Source organism: Anguilla anguilla, chromosome 4, assembly GCF_013347855.1.
Source record: "Anguilla anguilla isolate fAngAng1 chromosome 4, fAngAng1.pri, whole genome shotgun sequence".
Taxonomy (NCBI): domain Eukaryota; kingdom Metazoa; phylum Chordata; class Actinopteri; order Anguilliformes; family Anguillidae; genus Anguilla; species Anguilla anguilla.
The window spans coordinates 44,378,154-44,400,198 of NC_049204.1; the positions used below are offsets into that span (position 1 = coordinate 44,378,154).

The 22,045-nt window shown below is 39.2% G+C and overlaps 1 protein-coding gene across 1 annotated transcript; it reads left to right on the forward strand.

Annotated features, from left to right (window-relative positions):
• Positions 1-1,105: 1,105 nt before the first annotated feature.
• On the forward strand, positions 1,106-19,557 carry LOC118225755. The gene is made up of 9 exons (XM_035414656.1): positions 1,106-1,146; positions 8,606-8,718; positions 8,926-9,204; positions 9,345-9,487; positions 9,596-9,837; positions 9,970-10,029; positions 10,112-10,191; positions 10,304-10,471; positions 19,474-19,557. The coding sequence occupies exons 2-9, from the start codon at positions 8,608-8,610 to the stop codon at positions 19,555-19,557; spliced, it is 1,167 nt and encodes a 388-aa protein (XP_035270547.1). The 5' UTR covers positions 1,106-1,146; positions 8,606-8,607.
• Positions 19,558-22,045: the final 2,488 nt, after the last annotated feature.

Sequence of the window (22,045 nt, forward strand, 5' to 3'; positions counted from 1 at the left end):
CAAAGAGTAGAAGTCAAATACTGCGACGACGAAATGCAATATATATATATATATATATATATATATATATATATATATATATCTATACAGAAAAGTATAACGAAAGCATGCTGGTAGAAGTAAAATGAAGTGAAAGGTAAGGGCGGGTATCTGCGGAAATGCGCGTGCATTGCTTTCCACAAACTTATGCCTTCCCTATGAATGAAACAAATAAACGTATCGAAATGATGTTGAAGAAAAGGTAGTATTTATATATATATATATATATATATATATATATATATATATATATCCTAGGTTATGCGTGGCACATTGTGGTCACTCAAAGAAACTGTCAATAAAACGTTTGTATTACTCATAAACTGTTCATTTATTCAACCGTTTTTGGATGACGCACAAACAGCGTCTCATATATAGGTCGGGTTACCTTACTGAACCTGTGTGCCTTACTGAACCTGTGTTTAGCAGTTGTCTATGACCATGAAATGCACTTTTTTGGATGAAAGCGTCTGCCAAATGAATGTAATGTAATGTATCAGTAAATGCTCGTGCATTGCCTTCTACGAACTTATGCCGTCCCTATCAACCCAACTAATAAAAGTTTTGGAATGATGTTGAAGAAAAGATGGTATGCAGCAGCATAGACTATTATGATTGTTAGGCAGCGCGCACTGAGTGGTGGTACCCAGACGTGTGAATGCCTGTCCTCCGGACCGGCCAGACGTGTAAATAGCTGTCCTGTGGAGCGGAGATCTGCCGCGTTCATGCATTCACATGCAATGATGACCACTTTGCATTAAAAGCGCCAAATTATATTAACAATAGTGCATTTTAATTAGATTGATTAAATTTTAATTAGCATTTTTAATTGCCAGCGCGTCTCAAAATGGGATAAATGGGAGTGAGTACATTTGGGCGTCCAGTTGCTGCCATTTCACTTTTGGGTAGCTACTTAGCAGGCGCCTTCGTTTGAGGTAGTTTTCCTTGTGAAACCAGTATATCTCTCATCGTTGAATTAAAAAGTAAATAGTAAACATTGGTAGTCCACTTTATATTAAAACATTTGTTTATTAAGGCAATTGGAATCGACACGTTAACGAACGACCAGTTTTAATTGAAGACCAGCGTTGACAAACCAGGCCTGGGGTAAGTTCATCGTTTTCATTGTTTGGCGAATAGCTTCCTACCATGGCTACGTGTTTTGCAACGTATGTGCCAAAACTCACTGTAATCAACTGTTTATGCAGCTACTTTTGCACCGTTTGCTACTGTACTATAATGTACTCAGATCATAAAAAATAGTCGGTCAACGTTAACTTGGCTGCTAGGCCCCGTCCACACGTATCATTACACCGCCGCCCGGAGGCGAATACATATACTGTGCCCAACTGTGTAATCCGCCTTGCAGTACGCGGCTCAAAGCTGCCTTTAGCCACGTTTCTGCCGCAGAAACTGGGAACCTTTTTAGGATATCAGTGCATTTCCACCACAGGACCAGGGTCTAAATTATTTTACCCCCAAAAATGTCCCTGCTCGGCGGGTAGTACTTTCCAAAAGTACAGGAACTTTGGCGGTGGGCCTAGCAGCGCTGAACTTTTCTCATTGATCAAGTAAAGATGTGCCGCTGTGATTTATTATTTTCATTATTATTACTTCAATTCAAACTTTTATGTTATGTTGCGCAGTAGCCTACTTTTGGTTATAGCCCGCCAACTTCTTGGAACAGATGAGAAATTAAGATTGAGGATTATAACATGTATGCTCTTCTGTTCTTTTCTTGCTTTAGCATCAAGTCTGTTTTTATAAACTATGAAGCATTCCTGCTCGGGCAGCATATTATGTAGCAAAACATGCAAACGCTTTAATTCGGTTGCTGCATATTTCCATCCGGATTTTGTTTCTTAGCCCCTTATAACGAACTCAAAACGTTTGACACAGTTATGTGAGGTATGTGGTAGTTCTGCGTAATTTACTTTGCATATACAGTAAAATCAAACGGGGAAAAATCGCCTTCCGCACTTTTTGTCAGGGTAAAATAACAGGTTAATTCTAGCAATAGTCCCTTTTGCTTTTGCAAAATGCCTTAATTTTATTGCAGTCAAGTATTTAGCCTCAAGTATTTAGCTGCTCCGGTAGCAGTATGTTTGAAGGAGTCTAAAATACATGAAAGCAAACGGTGAGTGTACCACTGCAATATCCGTTAAAAAATTCACACAAGTCCGCGTTTTCATTGTATTTATTCTTGTCATTTTGCGATCATATGGAAATGACGACGAGAGTCGAATTAATCAATTCAAGAACAAAATTTTTATGATGTGTGCATGTTTTCTGCTATATTACAGTGCATTGCATTAATTTGGCGGACGCTGCAAAATGTGCTTTTCATGGTCATGGACAACTACAAAACACAGGCTCAATAAAATAGAAGACTTATTTTGTACAGCTATTTCTAGCCAAGAGCACAGTTTAGTTCACACAGTGAACACTATTCTGACCTTACCTCTACAAAGCCAACTAGGCTAAAATAGCTGTGCGTAATACCACACCTGTTGCTTTGTCGCCCTTTTTAGCTCAATTTCTCAATGTCGTATTGATTATTTGAAATGTGTATTTATGTGTTATTATTCTATCTGTCTCTGAGGCGCTCTGAAATGTGCATTCTCTGCTAAACTGAGCAATGGATTGGAATATGTGTCTGACGTAGTGTTGCACGGTATACCAAAACTTCAGCACTTCCTCGGTACTTCAAAAAAAAATAAATAAATCAATAACAAGAAACGGTTCGGTATTTGAATAGTCCGACGTTCGGTAGTTCTGGAGTATGTATATGTATATATATATATATATATATATATATATATATATATATATATATATATATATTCATATAAGAGCGTAATACCACTGGTTTTACACGTAGAGATGTCCCATTTGCGACTGAGTGGTCATATATTGTCTTGGATAATCCGTTTGTGAAATGTCGGCTATTTTCAAAAATAGCTGTGCGTAATACCACACCTGTTGCTTTGTCGCCCTGTTTAGTTCAATTTCTCAATGTCGTCTTTATTATTTGAAACGTGTATTTATGTGTTATTATTCTATCTGTCTCTGAGGCGCTCTGAAATGTGCATTCTCTGCTAAACTGAGCAATGGATTGGAATATGTGTCTGACGTAGTGTTGCACGATATACCAAAACTTTAGCACTTCCTCGGTACTTAAAAAAAATTAAATAAATAAATTTCAATTCAAACTTGTATGTTATGTTGCGCAGTAGCCTACTTTTGGTTATAGCCTGCCAACTTCTTGGAACAGATGAGAAATTAAGATTGAGGATTATAACATGTATGCTCTTCTGTTCTTTTCTTGCTTTAGCATCAAGTCTGTTTTTATAAACTATTAAGCATTCCGGCTCGGGCAGCATATTATGTAGCAAAACATGCAACCTCTTTAATTCGGTTGCTGAATCTAATTCGGATTTTGTTTCTTAGCCCCTTATAACGGACTCAAAACGTTTGACACAGTTATGTGAGGTATGTGGTAGTTCTGCGTAATTTACTTTGCATATACAGTAAAATCAAACGGGAAAAATCGCCTTCCGCACTTTTTGTCAGGGTAAAATAACAGGTTAATTCTAGCAATCGTCCCTTTTGCTTTTGCTAAATGCCTTAATTTTATTGCAGTCAAGTATTTAGCCTCAAGTATTTAGCTGCTCCGCTAGCAGTATGTTTGAAGGAGTCTAAAATACATGAAAGCAAACGGTGAGTGTACCACTGCAATATCCGTTAAAAATTTCACGCAAGTCCGCGTTTTCATTGTATTTATTCTTGTCATTTTGCGATTATATGGAAATGACGACGAGAGTCGAATTAATCAATTCAACAACAAAATTTTTATGATGTGTGCATGTTTTCTGCTATATTATATATATATATGTGTGTGTATAACGAAAGCATACTGGTAGAAGTAAAATAAAGTGAAAGGCGAGGGCTGGTATCTGCGGAAATGCGCGTGCATTGCTTTCCACAAACTTATGCCTTCCCTATGAATGAAACAAATAAACGTATCGAAATGATGTTGAAGAAGAGGTAGTGTATGTATATATATATATATATATATATATATATATATATATATATATATATATATATATATATATATCCCACGGCGCCCCGCAGGAGTACCGCCGTAGGTTATGCGTGGCAAATTGTGGTCACTCAAAGAAACTGTCAATAAAACGTTTGTATTACTCATAAACTGTTCATTTATTCAACCGTTTTTGGATGACGCACAAACAGCGTCTCATATATATGTCGGGTTACCTTACTGAACCTGTGTGCCTTACTGAACCTGTGTTTAGCAGTTGTCTATGACCATTAAATGCACTTTTTGTATGTCGCTTTGGATAAAAGCGTCTGCCAAATGAATGCAATGTAATGTATCAGTAAATGCTCGTGCATTGCCTTCTACGAACTTATGCCGTCCCTATCAACCCAACTAATAAAAGTTTTGGAATGATGTTGAAGAAAAGATGGTATGCAGCAGCATAGACTATTATGATTGTTAGGCAGCGCGCACTGAGTGGTGGTACCCAGACGTGTGAATGCCTGTCCTCCGGACCGGCCAGACGTGTAAATAGCTGTCCTGTGGAACGGAGATCTGCCGCGTTCATGCATTGACATGCAATGATGACCACTTTGCATTAAAAGCGCCCAATTATATTAACAATAGTGCATTTTTAATTAGATTGATTACATTTTAATGAGCATTTTTAATTGCTAGCGCGTCTCAAAAGGGGAGAAATGGGAGTGAGTATATTTGGGCGTCCAGTTGCTGCCATTTCACTTTTGGGTAGCTACTTAGCAGGCGCCTTCGTTTGAGGTAGTTTTCCTTGTGAAACCAGTATATCTCTCATCGTTGAATTAAAAAGTTAATAGTAAACATTGGTAGTCCAATTTATATGAAAACATTTGTTTATTAAGGCAATTGGAATCGACACGTTAACGAACGACCAAAGTTTTACTTGAAGACCAGCTTTGACAAACCAGGCCTGGGGTAAGTTTCTCGTTTTCATTGTTTGGCGAATAGCTTCCTACCTTGGCTAAATGTTTTGCAACGAATGTGCCAAAACTCTCTGTTATCAACTGTTTATGCAGGTACTTTTGCACCGTTTGCTAATGTACTCAGATCATAAAAAATAGTCGGTCAACGTTTACTTGGCTGCTAGGCCCCGTCCACACGTATCATTACACCGCCGCCCGGAGGCGAATACATATACTGCGCCCAACTGTGTAATCCGCCTTGCAGTACACGGCTCAAAGCTGCCTTTAGCCACGTTTCTGCCGCAGAAACTGGGAACCTTTTTAGGATCTCAGTGCATTTCCACCACAGGACCAGGGTCTAAATTATTAAGCATTCGTGCTCGGACAGCATATTATTTAGTAAAACATGCAAACGCTTTAATTCGGTTGCTAAATATTTCCATCTGGATTTTGTTTCTTAGCCCCTTATAACGGACTCAAAACGTTTGACACAGTTATGTGAGGTATGTGGTAGTTGTGCGTAATTTACTTTACATATACAGTAAAATCAAACAGGGAAAGATCACCTTCCGCACTTTTTGTCAGGGTAAAATAACAGGTTAATGCTAGCAATCGTCCCTTTTGCTTTTGCAAAGTGCCATAATTTTATTGCACTCAAGTATTTAGCCTCAAGTATTTAGCTGCTCCGCTAGCAGTACGTTTGAAGGAGTCTAAAAAACATGAAAGCAAACGGTGAGTGTACCACTGCAATATCCGTTAGAAATTTCACGCAAGTCCGCGTTTTCATTGTATTTATTCTTGTCATTTTGCGATTATATGGAAAAGACGATGGGAGTCGAATTAATCAATTCAACAACAAAATTTTTATGATGTGTGCATGTTTTCTGCTATATTACAGTGCATTACATTTATTTGGCGGACGCTGCAAAATGTGCTTTTCATGGTCATGGACAATTACAAAACACAGGCTCAATAAAATAGAATACTTATTTTGTACAGCTATTTCTAGCCAAGACCACAGTTTAGTTCACACAGTGAACACTATTCTGACCTAACCTCTACAAAGCCAACTAGGCTAAAGAATAAAGCTACAGTATTAGAACAAATACAAATTACACAAAAAGTGCTATAAATGTTGTTTACAGTTATTTGTGTAATGTGAATGCATTCAGTCGCCTCGGATGTCAAGACATGAAAGTATGTTTGCATGAAAACATAATGAATGTGTCATGTGAGGCTATATAAAACTGTTACAATCTGTATAGTACTGCGACAACGAAATGCAGTATATATATATATATATATACGTTTTACGAAATCATACCATGTCATTCTACAGTCGATATCTGCGACTAAATAATGTATGCATATACAACCTTGCCATTGCTTTTACGCATAGAGATGTCCCTTTTGATTCTGTGTGGTCTAATATATAATTGTCTTGGACAATCCGTTTGTGAAATATATGCGCATATCTGATGTCTGGGTACCTTCCAAAATACCTGTGCTTAATGCCACACGCGTTCTTTACGGCGTTGTCCCCTTTTTTAGTAGTCTGAATGACTGACAATTCATTTCTTCACTAGGTGAGAGCATAGGCTTTCTAACGATGTAATGTTTCTTTTAGAATAGCGTTTTATAGGTCAGCGTAACTGACAGTTTTCTTTGGATTTGGATTTGTTGTGATTTTGGATTTGTTTCTGGACCCCTGGCTATTTTAGACCACTGTACCGACAGAAAGCTTGTAATTACCACTTGAAAATGATGCACAGTGAGTTCCTTCGGTAAAGTTGATTTGTAGTGAAATCTGGGAATGTGTTGTGATTTAGGCTACAGCAATGCATAATTCAGACATTTTGGGTAGATTTGGAGACGTTGGGTACACTGCTGAGTTTTTGCATGTTAGATGTGTAGTAATTAGGGTTGGAAAAATGAAAAATGTAAAATTTTTCAAAGCGCTTTGCTAGCCAAATACCCGATCGGACCTGTAATACCGAATATTACCACTAGGTGTCGCACGTGACTCAGCCGCTCCCGAGTGGAACATAATAAGAGCACATGAATGAGTGTAGAGGCTTTACCTTTGTCAAGCAAAACGCTAGTTGGAATTTCTATTTGGACCCAAGTGGTTATGCAAAAACTCTGGTTGGTTTCTATTTCCACCGTTGTTAACCAAAAACCTCTGGTCGTTAATTGTATGAAAACTATGATTCTACCAAGGAAAAATACTTCCTTCTCGTTTTATACCATACGATTAGCACCAATTTAGATAATTTTCGTCATTACATTATTTAATAAAACTGCATGAAACCACAAGTCAATCAAATTAATCTCCCTAGCACTGTCTTGCTTTTTTAAATGGTGTGGTCGCCCCCTCTGAAACGGGTTTTGAATGCCAGCTAGCTTTATGATAGGTTCGCGTCAGGTAGCCAATATTAAATTTTTTTCAGGTTTTAGGTCAGAATGGTCTGACAACATGCTTGTTATCCCGGCTAGCTAGCTAGCTAACTATTGAATTGTATTCAAAACAGCGGTTAATAAACGCAATCGTTCACTAACATGCGCATGAAATGCGTCTGTAGCCACGATTAGCCATACTGTTGCTGTTTAAAACATTTAGAATGCTGGATTTTGTAGCGCAGTGATTTTCTATTAAAATTCGAGCCTGTTCCTTTACTGAGAAATAATGCCCACCCTTGGACCAATCAGAATCGAGTATTCAGCCAACCCGTTGTATAATAAAACTTTATCTCCTTGTTGCCGGCCTCGGCACTAAATTGCACACAGCCTGAGTTTTTTTTTGCACGCAGATATTAGTGGCTCCGTTTATAAACAAACTTAATATTACATTAATCACGTTGTCATATTGCTTATTACTAATGCAATACAAGTTGTATTTAGCGACCATCGGCACAGGTTGCTCATGTAGTATACTTTTTCATTTGCCAGAACGTCTCATAATGACAAATGGCGGTTCAGTCAGTTTGCATGAAATCAAACCGGTTTAAGCTCGTTCATCGGACCAGACGGGCAAAACGGACCCAGCCCTGTAGTAATTCTACACATCCCATAACATTTTATGTTATGGTTTTTGGTATACTGTTGCATATATGCAATCTCCCAGTATTTCTTTGTAGACTAAAAAACTCATTTCAGATTTTTTGCCTAGACAGTTGCATTTGTGGCACTTTATTTCGTTAAGAATTATGAATATAAAGTAATCTAAGGTAGTATTGTACATGGTACAAACGTCTTCCTTTATTTAAGTCATTTTTCAAGTGTCTGTGGTGTTCACATCTGGGGTTACAAAGCTTTAAATAGGGTACCCCCTAAATGGCCAAGGATTGGCCAGATTTGGCAGGTGCGCTAAATGGTGAAAGTTGTTGTTTGCTCTGTATTTTAAAAAAAGCTGTAATGCACATTATCAGATGAATGGAAGGACTAAGTGGCCTTCATGTTCATGGCAAACACATGTGTGCATGACTTTGATGTGCAAACAACAGGTAGCAGCAGTAATGCTATGTTTTTTATGTGGCATCAATTTAATATAGTTCTTCCTGTTAAGCCATGGCAGGGTGTGGCTCACGTCATAAAGTCCGCCGATGGCCTGTGTCAGACATCACTGGGCATCAACACAAGACTGTGTTTCCTGACAATTGTCACGCCAATGCGAAAGAGGTGATGTATACAAAAGTTCCTTATGTAGTCTATAGCATATAATACTATGTTATGTACTGTATACCATGTCATACAACATAATTGGATACATGCAAGGTTGTTACATCACTTGGTGTTGTAACAACATTCATTGGCGTATTTATTAACATGTTGATTTGTGTTTTCCCTTATGTAGTAACATGTTTGATTTGTGTTTTCTTTATGCAGTTTGTGTTCGTTGTTGGCGATTCACATCTCAGATCTTTTGCTGATGGAGTTGTGAACATGCCAGAGGGTCAGCTGTCCTTTGGTTTTATGGCCACACCTGGAGGAGATGCAACAGCGCTGCGTTTGGAGATCTCCCATCTTGGTGATACTCCACGTACTCCAGATGCAGTGTGCCTGCTTGCTCCAGGGAACAACATGACCTCAAGTCGCACTATTGAGGAGGCTGCCAGGGCCTTTGGGACTCTCCTCAGTGTTGCATTGCAACACTGGCCAAACAAGGTATGTGTGAAATCATAAACACTCAGACAAAGGCAATACTGTCCTTCAGTAAAATGTTATGTGTTCACAAAGGGACTAGTAATAGTCACAGACATTAAGTAGTTTTTGTTTTAGTGCTAATAGCAATTTGTTATTTGTAGGTGTTTGTGGTGGATTTTCCCATACGACATGTACATGCAACACTGGAATACCAGCTTCTGCTAAAGCAGGAATATCACCGAGTTGCAGCAAAGATGGGAGTGCGGTATTTCTCAACAAATGATGTTTTCCAGCCATCCAAAAGGTATGTTCCAAGAAGTTGTGGATACAACATCACTGTTCTTGGAGTACATAGTACATTCTTATGCATGTTTGTCTGGGAATTTATTATTGTCATTACTTTTTGTTTAAGGCATCTCTGGTGTCAGGATTTGGTACACCTAAGTGATGACAAAGGTATGCCTCTCCTTGCGGACTTCATTTGGAACACTTCATACAGCATCCTGCACACCCCTGTCAATCCTGTGCCACTTAGAGTGCATCCTACACTCAAACGATGCTTCCACAAAAACAAGAAGAAGCATGGTAGTTCATCACAGCCACAGTGTGTTGCTCCATCTCAGCGCTCAGCAACATCCTATCGGCCCTTTCCAGGTAATAACTGCTCTGTGTGTTACATAAAATTGTCCAGTGTTAATGGTGTCCAATATTTGAACAATGTTGTGTCTGGGCTTTTTTCTTCCTTTGTTTTTCTAAACCCATACGTCTGTATGTTCTTTTGTGCAGCTGTTAAAATGAAGTATGTCGACCATGACCAATGGACACACCTGCTGCCTACTGTTCCAGGTAATTCTTGCATGCCAATGTGTTACTGTTACGTTGGAGATCCATATTTCATTTAACTCATGTTATTTGTCCTTGTTTGTAGATGTAAGGATGCAGGTTCGGGACCGGCGTCATTGTATACATCAGCATGCTGCCAAAGGACTGTTTGTTGACATACAGCAAGTACGTTTGTGTTGATGTATACACTTTGTAGAACTGTTCAATGACATTTTCTAAAAAAGTAGGCCGTAAGTATTCAATGTAATTAACTCCTAACATCAACTTGTCTTTACAGCGAATTCTCAGTGGGGGTAGGATGGAACGCATCTTTGACACATACGTCCTATGTTACCCTTCGGGCTACCGCCAGAACGTCAAACCTGTCCATGAGCCAGCACCCAAGTCTGTGGCTGAGAAGAAATCTCCGCACATCAAAAAGCTAAGTGGTGCTGGTTCACGTCATGTGGGTCGTAGGCCTCTGGTAGTAGTTGACAGGGTCAGAGAAGTTGTAGAGCAGGAAGATGTTAGGGACAAGGTAGTAAGGAGGAGAAAGATGGGAAACATACACACCAGTGTTACACAGACAGAACAGAAGCAGGAGTTGCCTACTGAGAGAGTACTGAAACAGGAGATGGCTAGTCAACTAGTACAGAAACAGAAGTTTGGTACAGATGAAGGTACTTGGTACAGACCAGCCGCAGTACTCGCCATAAAAAAGAACCACATAAGAGGAGGTGTAGGTGGAGGCCACTCAATATTTGAGACAGCAATTAGCATAGCAGAGCAGCATGGTATCCAACTTAGAAGTGGCAATCCAAACAAGGCCAATGGTAATTGCTTGTATGAATCTATTATTGATAACATAAATGCAAGACAATGTTTTGCAGAACATTTGCCAGAAAGGCCTGAGCACTATAGAAAGGTCTGGAATACTGTAGGTGAACAGAAAATTAAGGCATCTCCATACTATCCAAACATATATACAGAACAGCAGTGGAGAGAAGCATGGCAAACTTTGCAAACAACTAACCAATATGACCTTGACTATTTTGGTGATATGGCTATCCTTAGTTGTGCTCATACTACTAAGAAAGATATCCTTGTTTTCAACACACCTTGGAAAACAACAACTGCTCAAGCTCATAGTCCAATATATGTAATATCTGCAGATGCAATAGATCCAGCAAATGCAAGAGATACTGATGTTCCATTGGTGTTGGCATACAATGGCCATCATTTTGAAAGCCTCATTCCTGTTTCTAATGTTGATGTTAACAAAACAATTGTTTTGGTGGATGCATATAAGACTGGCACGTATACGACTCCTAGGTCTTTAGCACAAATGTTTCAGCTCATTGGAAATGATTTACACAACACAGAAACAGATTCTCCCACAACAACTGAAACCATATGTACACAGGCCACAGAAAACCAGAAAAGAACAAAGCTTGCAGCTACAACCAGTAATGTGCATATTCAAAATTATGCTCCAAAATCCCACAATTTAGATGAAGCCAATAATACCAGCGACACCGTAGCCATAACTTTGCCAGATGTATGCAACAGCTGTGAAAAGCCATTTCAAACGCTGCTGGTACATTTGCGCAGATCAAAACAATGTCAGTTACATTACAACTTCCAATCTTTGCATCAAGAAGTAATTGTGAAACACGCAGACCAACAACCTCTATGGCAAGGTCCCAAACGTCAAAAACTGGAAAAACATAACCAAACTGAGGTCAATGTAGGCCTAAACCATGTTGAACAACAACCTCTACCATGTCAGAAAGCGAAAGAGGCCACTCCAATTGAAGCCACTGCAATAAAGATGAAAGTTACAAGGAAGAGACAGTTGCAGGGTAATCCTGTAGAAGTCACAGGAACAACAAGAACAGATCTTCTCCAGATTCAAAATATAGGTCCTAAATCCCACAATCTACACGAAGCCAATAATACCAGTGATACCATAACAATGACTTCCCTAGATGTATGCAAGGGCTGTCAAAAGCCATTTCAAAGGCTGATGCTACATTTGAGCAGGTCAGTACAATGTCAGTTACATTACAACATGTCTGAGAGCAACCCAACAATGCCTAATCCAAGTGCAGATGAAGTTGTTTTTGTCAACGAAATGGAAAGCCCATGTCTCACATTCTCTCCTTTCACTATGCAGCAAAAAAAATCACTTTGTTCAAAAATGAACATCATCCACAACTCACCTGAATACGTTCATACACAAGAACCAGTGCCAAGGAATGTCCCAATGAGTGATCCTTGCGAGACAAAGGGTATTGTAGGTGATGGGAACTGCTTTTTCAGAGCGTTGTCATTTTCCATTAGTGCAACTGAAGGTCATCACAGAAAAATCCGACTAGCTGTGGTTAAACATATGGAAACCAACGCATTACAATATGCTCCTATTCTCCGACATGGATATTTTTCTGTTGAAAACTATATAAAAGCATCACGCATGAAATATGTTCACACTTGGGCAACTGAGGTGGAAATACAAGCAGCTGCAGATCTCTTCGGAGTTGATGTTTTCACATACAGTCACAACAAGTGGTTCAAGTATTCCACAACAAATGAAAAGACAATTGACACAGCGATATACCTAAAACACTGCAACGCATCTCATTATGAAGTAGTTACATGCGTTAAGCAACACAAGTCTGACCTATGCACTAAACTCTGCAAGAAATCCAATGACTGTCCACAGTCACATCAGATAAGCAGTTCTTCAAGTCGACGTGAGCTTGACAGAAAAAACAAACAATATGAAGTGAACAAACAATTCCGAGATGCAAAAAATCAAAGAGGAATTAAAAGATACAATGAAGATGAACACTACAAGAAAACTATCAAACAACGCAGCATAAACAAATATGCCACTGATGCCCAACACCAAACAAATGTGAAACAGTACAGTGCACAGAAATATGCCATTGATGCCCAACACCAGGCAAATGTCAAACAGTACAGTGCACAGAAATATGCCACTGATGCCCAACACCAGGCAAATGTGAAACAGTACAGTGCACAGAAATATGCCACTGATGCCCAACACCAGGCAAATGTCAAACAGTACAGTGCACAGAAATATGCCACTGATGCCCAACACCAGGCAAATGTGAAACAATACAGTGCACAGAAATATGCCGCTGATGCCCAACACCAGGCAAATGTCAAACAGTACAGTACACAGAAATATGCCACTGATGCCCAACACCAGGCAAATGTGAAACAATACAGTGCACAGAAATATGCCACCGATGAACAACATCGTGCAAATAAGAAAAAGTGCAGCATAGACAAATATGCCACTCATGACCAACACCGTGCAAGTACAAAACAGTACAGCATAGACAAATATGCTACCGATGAACAACACAAGGCAAATCTGAAACAGTGCAATATTACCAGAAGGACTGAATCAAAGAAACTACGACAACAAATGGACTACATTGTTCAGCAATTCAAAGACAAGGTTAGCACTGGTCCCCAATATGTGTGCTCTGTATGCCATCGACAGTTGTTTAAACATCAAGTCATACAATGTAAAAAAGAAACATATGGAAAAAAAGGGAATGCTACAGCTTCATTGGCCAGTAAATGCATTACTGAAACATACCTTCACAAATGCGAAAGCACCTGCACAGATCCTAATAGTACACTGTGGATTTGTTACACATGTCACAGAAAACTTCTTGATGGAAGAATGCCTCCGGAAAGTGTTGCTAATAATTTGGTTTTGAGTCCTATTCCACCACAGCTGAAGAACTTAAATTCACTCGAACAACACTTGATTGCAATAAACATTCCTTTCATGAAGATGCTTGCTTTACCAAAGGGAGGACAAAATGGTGTTCATGGACCTGTCACGTGTGTACCATCTAATCTCCCTCAGATTGCAAGTGTACTTCCAAGACCAGAGCATGATGATTTGATGATCCGTGTGAAATTAAAGAGAAAGTTAACATACAAAGGCCACTATGAATATCAATATGTTAACACTGCTGCTATTCATAAAGCTTTCTCGTACTTGAAACAACATAACCCATGGTACAAAGATATTACCTTCAACCATGAATGGATTAATCCACTCAACAAAATTCTACAACCCAACAACCCTCTATCTTTTGACAATGAAACCTGTGCTGAGATTAATCCAGAAAACACTAATGATGAAGCATCCACTGAAACAACACCAGATGATGAACACATTGATGAATCAATACATGATACACAGCAACATGGAATGTTCAATGATACATGTTTACAACCTGTTGATATTGTCCAAGAGGTGATGGATCAGCACTTCGATGGAATTTTGTCACTGGCCCCAGCACAAGACAACAACCCAGTCAGATTACTAACCAATGAAGGCAATGAAGCAAAATGCTTCCCTGTTCTTTTCCCCAAAGGAACCGGTACTTTTAACGATACCAGAGGAGAAAAGTTAACCATATGTAGATATTTCAATAACCGCATACTCAATGCAGATGGAAGATTTGCAAAAAACCTGGACTACATTTTTTATGCACAATATTTATCTGAGATTAACCAAGTGGTCTCAAATGTATCTATTGCACTGAGAAAAGGATATGACTCTGGCAGAAAAATTACATCAGACATGCTAATCAACAAAGATTCACTTCAAACAATTCTCCATTTTGACGAGGGATACAAATTCATGAAACCTATCAGAGGCACACCTGCTTTCTGGCAAAGTGTTCAGAAAGATCTTTTTGCTATGGTTAGACAGCTTGGAATCCCAACCTGGTTTTGTTCCTTTTCTTCAGCTGACATGCGATGGAAAGAGACATTGCAAATTTTCCTCCGGCTAGAAGGAAAACATATAAATGCTGATGATCTGGACTGGTCAGAGAGATGTGATCTCTTGAGAAAGAATCCCGTAACAGCTGCCAGAATGTTTGATCATCGCTTTCATTGTTTCCTTAAAGATGTCATCATGTCACCAGCTCAACCAATTGGAAAAATTGTTGACTACTTCTACAGAGTGGAATTTCAACAACGAGGTTCACCTCATACACATTGTCTGTTCTGGGTTGAAAATGCACCGCAAGTTGATAAAGCCGATGATGCTGATGTTGTAGCATTTATCGATCAATATGTGACATGTGAAATGCCACCTCTTGACGATAAGGAAATGCACGACATTGTCTCTACTGTGCAACAGCACAGCAAAAGGCATTCAAAGAGCTGCAGAAAAAACAAAACTGTCTGTCGCTTTAACTTCCCGCGGCCACCATCAAAAAGCTCTTTCATCACAAGGAATAAAATTTCTGAAGAAGAAATGCCTAGTGAGCCTAACCAAACACAACCTCAACAACAAACCAATCATCCAAGGCTTTCAATGGAACTTGCAGGACAGATTATGGAGAGGGTACGGCAAGTTGTCATGAACACTGACATATCTTTTGATTCTGCAGATTCCCTCTTTGCATCTATTGGTATATGCCAGGAGCTGTTTGAAGCTGCATACATACGCATGACCAAAAAAACCAATGTTGTTTTACAGAGAAAACCATCTGATGTTTGGGTTAATCAGTATAACACACAACTTCTCCGATGCTGGAATGCAAATATGGACATTCAGTATGTTGTTGACGCCTACTCTTGCATTGTGTATATAATATCTTACATATCTAAGCAAGAGAGAGAAATGGGATTATTGCTACAGCAAGCCCAAAAAGAGGCCTCAAATAACATTGATGCTAAACTTGCCTTGCGGAAACTTGGCAGTGTTTACCTTCATAACCGAGAAGTATCTGCACAGGAGAGTATATACCGACTAACCAACATGAGACTCAAAGAGGGATCAAGAAAGGTTCAGTTCATTCCAACTGGTCAACATCCCATCAAAATGAGTCTTCCGCTTCATCTTCTTCAGAAAAGACTCAACACTGAAAATAACAGCATATGGATGAACAGCATCACAGACAAATACAAAGGAAGACCAAAAACAGAAGCATTTCCTGAAATGTGTTTGGCAACCTTTGCATCACAGTACAGAATTCTGTCAAAAGCAGACAAGTCATCACCTAACAGCATAAAACTGGATCAGGACTTAGGATTTGTGATGAAGAGGACACGCACAGATGCTGCTGTTGTGCGTTATGCCCGCTTCTCACGCACAAAAAATCCTGAGAAATATTACCACAGTATTCTACAGTTATTCCTTCCGCATTACAATGATTCTGAGTTGAAACCACCAAACTTCAACACATTTGAAGACTTCTATCACACAGGCTTTGTTCAAATCATCAACAGTGAACTTAAGGCTGTGAAATTCCTGGTTGACACCAATCAAAAACTCTTTGAAAAAGAAGCTGACGAAATTGACAACGCTCAAGAACATCTAAACAGAGATGGACCACCAGAAGATGCATGGTCGCTAATTTGCCCAGAATCAGAATTACAACGTCTACAGTGTTTGGAAGCAATAACCAGTCATGTAACAAACACAGAGGAAACTGATGAAATCCTTCCTGATCTGCAGCCAGATAAAAGCAACACTCTCAGTATCGAACCTAGGTTCTGTGGGTTGCAAAAGGACACTGCAATGTGTCTCCTACGGTCACTAAATGAAAAACAGCTGCAATTATTTTACAAGATTCGGCACTGGTGTTTACAAAAACTCAACAACGAAAACCCAGATCCATTTTATGTTTTTATCACTGGAGGAGCTGGCACAGGCAAGTCCCACCTGATAAAAGCAATCAATTATGAAGCATCTCGTATCTTGTCACAGCTATCAGAAAACCCAGATGACACGCATGTCTTACTCACTGCTCCAACTGGTGTTGCTGCTTACAACATTGATGCGGCTACAATACACAATTGCTTTTCAATTGGAATAGATGTCTCATTACCATATCAACCACTTGCAGAAGAAAAAATTTATACTTTGAGAGCCAAACTCAACAAGATCCAAATACTGATTATTGATGAAATTTCAATGGTTGATCATAAACTTCTTACGTATATCCACGGACGGTTAAGACAGATCAAACAAACCGGTGACTATTCCTCTTTTGGTAAAGTGTCTATCATTGCAGTAGGGGACCTATATCAATTGCCACCAGTCAAAGGAAAACCCTTGTATACACAACCAAGTGGTGTTAACTTATGGCAAAATCATTTTGCTGTAACAGAACTCACAGAAATAGTCAGACAGAAAGACACACACTTTGCACAGTTGCTAAATCGCTTAAGAACACACAAGAAAAAGCAACCACTGCAACAACAAGATATCAACATGCTGAAAAGTCGTGAGACGGGAGAAGGAGAATTCACTGAAGATCTTCACATTTATGCAACAAACCAACAAGTTGACACTCATAATTTTCAGATGTTGCACAAAATGTGCCCTCATACCACTTCCATTGAAGCTCAAGATTTTGACAGGGATGCTAAAACTGGTCGCCTGAAAAGAAAAATGACACACCATCTCAAAGTTTACAATACTTGTTTGGTAAATACACTGCATCTCGGCATACATGCACGTGTCATGTTACTGAAAAACATTGATGTTTCAGATGGACTTGCAAATGGAGTCTTTGGAACAGTTTCTGACATATGTTACAACGATGATGACACTTTCCCATCAAGGATATATGTCACCTTTGATGATGAAAAAGTCGGAAAAATGGCTCGAAATAAGAAACCACCTTCCAAACCTGGACTGGAAAAAGCCACACCAATTGAGCCTGAAGAGGACAAAATAACAAACAGTGGTGGTGTGAGACGTCAGTTTGCTCTGAGGTTAGCTTGGGCTTGCACTGTTCACAAAGTGCAAGGTTTAACAGTGGAGAAAGCTGTTGTCTCTCTCAACAAAATGTTTAGCTCTGGACAAGCATATGTAGCACTGAGTCGTGTAACATCTATAGAAGGACTCATCATCGATGATTTTAAAGCCACTGCTATATATGCTAATGACACAATTCACACTTCAATACAAAACATGCCTGCATTCATTGAGCCACCACTTCAATCCTTCAATACAACTTACAGAATCTTTCTGCACAATGTTCAAGGACTTTCTGCTCATATCGAAGACATTCGATGTGATCACAGATATTTTGCAGCTGATGTCATTTGTGTGACAGAAACATGGCTACAACAACAACATTCTACCCAAGACACTCATCTCAACACCTTTTCATTTCACAGCAAACCAAGGTGCCTTGCATATGATGACACTGAACATATCTTCATGGAACTAAAGAAACAGCAGCATGGTGGTGTTGGACTTTACTTTAAAAATGATGCAGACTGCAACATCACCCATTTGCCATGTCTAAACATTGAATGTTTAACATTCAGCATAAAGTCACTGGAAGCAAACGTTGCCATCCTCTACAGACCACCATCTTACAGTTTGGTTACTTTCAGAACAAAACTGTTGCATTTGATTCATCATCTAGACACATTCTTGGGAACCAAAATAATAATGGGCGACTTCAATGAAAACCTCTTCATTACACAAACTGTTCAAGATTTCATGCAGCAACATGGATACACCCAACTTGTTAAACAAGCAACGACTGAAAAGGCCACCTTAATCGACCATATCTATGTCAAAGATAACACAGCTTATCAAATTGATATTCAAATAATGCAAACATATTTCAGTTTCCATAACTGTATTGTTATGGATGTTTTCCAGTAAATCCGGTACATTGATTTATTTGTCCCAGCCCATCTGTGAATAGGCCCTCCTCTCCGTGCACACTCAAAACGTGATCATGCACAGGAGGAAGATTTGTTCTTGGCTTTTCCCCACAGACAACACAGCTGGTCTAATTCCTGAATACAATCAATCCACAGTTCACAAATGGTTAGTCTCATTAACACCTCTGCAGACATTTTTCCCTAACTGATGCATTAAACTTAACTCTCATACGTTCCTCTCCCTATGTTCTTAACAAAACACTGTCAATCTCCAAGACCCAACTCTTCAAATAAGTTATTAGCAAGCAGGTAAAGACCCTAGCTAGTAAGGATAGATATAACTTAACATTACAATACAGCTGGCTTGTCAAGGTTAGCAGGCTGTAAAATGTTCCCCTCTTGTTTACATTTTGGACAGATGTGGCAAGTGACTACACCTATCCCTGTTTCAGTTACAGCACTTTCAACACAAGCAATATCGAAAGCGCTATCCAAAAATTTCTTCTAATCATGAAGACATTTTGGGATACATTTTGAAAATAGAAAACCAATATGCACCACAATTATATCAACAAATACCATCTCTGGGCAAACAACACTATATTCTGTAAATACATTGCACTACTTGACCCCATTTCCAGTATGAACATGATTTCTTGACGATGAACAGGGTAAGAGCATCACTTTGAAAAGCACAACGAATAATTACGCATTCTCTTTATATTACTGCACTTTCTGGTTTTCCTTTTTTCTTTCCTTTATCCTCAGGTGAACACAGACCTCCGAAACCAGCTTCAAGGAACAACACCTGGCTGCCTACTTCAGCATCTCCATAAATGGACCCCATCTTGACGCCTTCCCATATGATAGTGCATTGGAATATGTTCCCACAAAGCCCCATAAAATAAGATGTTGAAACAAACAGTGCACACTTTGCAACAGGTAGGCTGTGCAGCAGTCACTTAAAGTGTAGCAATGCAGCACTCACTGTATATTTTCCCATTTATTTCACAAACTACCAATTGGGCACTCACTGTATATACGCTTTCCAGTTCTTTCACACAAATTAAAGCTATTATATAGACTTCCCTTCGCGTTTCTCTGCTCTTGCCATTTTACTTATGATTTCACTCTGTATTTTTCTCTTTATTTATATTACAATTAAAGAAATTTACTTAAACTTTTTGTGATCTCTTGTCTTTTTTCTTTGTGATTTTCCCTTTCACATGTTTCATTTTCAGAGATTTTCACTTGGTGTTTTCTAATCTCTTGCCATTTTGTTCATGATTTTTATTTGTCTTTTCACATTTTTTTTTGCATACATGTTTACTTGGTCTTTTTCTCATCACATGCCATTTTATTTGCGATTCCCAGTCTTTTCTGTGTCATTTTCCAAAACACTTTCAAATAAACAATTACTTTTCTCCTATTACTGGTTACATGAAATAATACATTTAAATATGCATTTTACTGTTGTAACACTATAGTCATATGCTTATTGATATGTTGAACAGTCTTCAGGTTAAAGGTTGTTAATAAACCAGGTTTTCTTTGAATAGTGAATTTGAAAATGAGGTAAACCCTTGTGGACATTACGTTTCTGATCTATTAAGGTAATTTCTTTATCGTTAGGTACCGAGTATTGAATCAGTATCGTTTCAGTATCAATTATTGTGATACTAAACCTGGTATCGGTATCAAATTTTGGTATTGTGACAACACTAGTGTAACACCTTTTTTTGTTGCGGCATGGAAGCGCTGCAGCTGTACATACACGCCAGGCCACATATGTGTTACGACATCCCATCTAAGTGTTACCACATCTCATCTAAGCATTACAACATAGCAAATGCCTTTACGAGATGCGGCCAGGACACATCCATGGCGACGCAACTAACTCATCCGACAGCGTCTCTTTGCACAAAATTGGCCATAAATCATCAATACTTTATACGATCCTCATGATATTCAGTAGATATGTTGGGTGACGGCGTATGATCGTGAGGCCAAAGCCATTTTAACATTGCTCCATAGGGGCCGCGCTGGTGCCAATGCTTGGACCCCTCCCAACGCCGCTTGCGGCTTTAATTATTCTTATTATTATTATTATTATTATTTTTCTCCGTTAAAAGTGTCTGAGGCTCAGCAAGCATAAGTCCTGGAGCAACCAAATTTGACAGGTGGGTTCCTATGGGCCCCCACTACTCAGGCACTAAAAATCACGTACGTCGGCCAGATGGTGGCGCTATAACAAAGGGTTTTGCGTAAAAGCCCATAACTGCCGCACCATAAGTTAGATGAACGCAGAACTTCATCGACCTATGCATCTCAACGTGCTCTACAACTTTGTCATTGGCACCACCTATGTCCGCCATATTGTTTGCCCGCCATTTAGACCTTTTAGTTGGGGCGTGGCAGTTTTCTCCGCTGAAAGGTCTGAGGCTCAGCAACCATAAGTTGTAGACCAACCAAATTTGGTAGGTGGGTTCCTATGGCATCCCACTACCCAGACACTAAAAAACACCTATGTCGGCCAGATGGTGGCGCTATAACAAAGGGTCATAGTTTAAAAGGTCATAACTCCCACACCGTAAGTCAGATCAACACAAAACTTCATCGACCGATGCATCTGAATGTGCTCTACAACTTTCCTATTCGGAGCACCTATGTCCGCCATATGGTTTGCACACCATTTGGACTTTTTCATTAGGTGGGGTGCGGAAAAGCTGGAGCTTCAAATCCAAACGATTACGACATCGAGTAAACTTCTTTACGGCAAGCGACAACCATGGCGACGCAAGTAATCCGGCACCGTAGGGTCTAGTTTTTATCAGTGAAAGGACGGTCTGATACTGCCACCTAGAGGTCATGCTAGGATAGGCGACCAAAAGTTTTTCAGTAAAAGCTTTCTGAGAGGATGAATAATGACTTTTCTTTGGCATGGATCCATTTGAAGACAGTATGGGGTGAGTTCGTTTAGTCTTTTAATCTGTCATTATGCTGAGAAATAGTTAAACCATTTTATTGATAGGTTCTCAGTTTCTGTGCACACGCGCGAAAACACGCTGGTATAATAAAACAATGACGGTAATACATATATAGTCCGCTTCGTTCCGTTGCTACCATAACATAACGACCTACAGCTGCAGATTCTCGCTGCAATTACTAATATTGAATATAAACAAAAGACGCATTTGCGCTGTAGTCTGCTAATGTCTAAATTAATAATGCGGTCCATTTGAAGACAATATCGGGTGAGTTCGTTCAGTCTTTAAATCCGTCATTGTGCTGAGAAATCGTACTCTCAATTTAATCTCTAAATTGACTGTTAATTTAGGGT

Coding starts and splice junctions, on each gene's coding strand:
- LOC118225755 (XM_035414656.1), top strand. CDS start 8,608: ATGGCAGGGTGTGGCTCACGTCATAAAGTCCGCCGATGGCCTGTGTCA. Junction 9,838..9,969: donor ATCCTATCGGCCCTTTCCAG/GTAATAACTGCT, acceptor TCTTTTGTGCAG/CTGTTAAAATGAAGTATGTC. Junction 10,030..10,111: donor CCTGCTGCCTACTGTTCCAG/GTAATTCTTGCA, acceptor CCTTGTTTGTAG/ATGTAAGGATGCAGGTTCGG.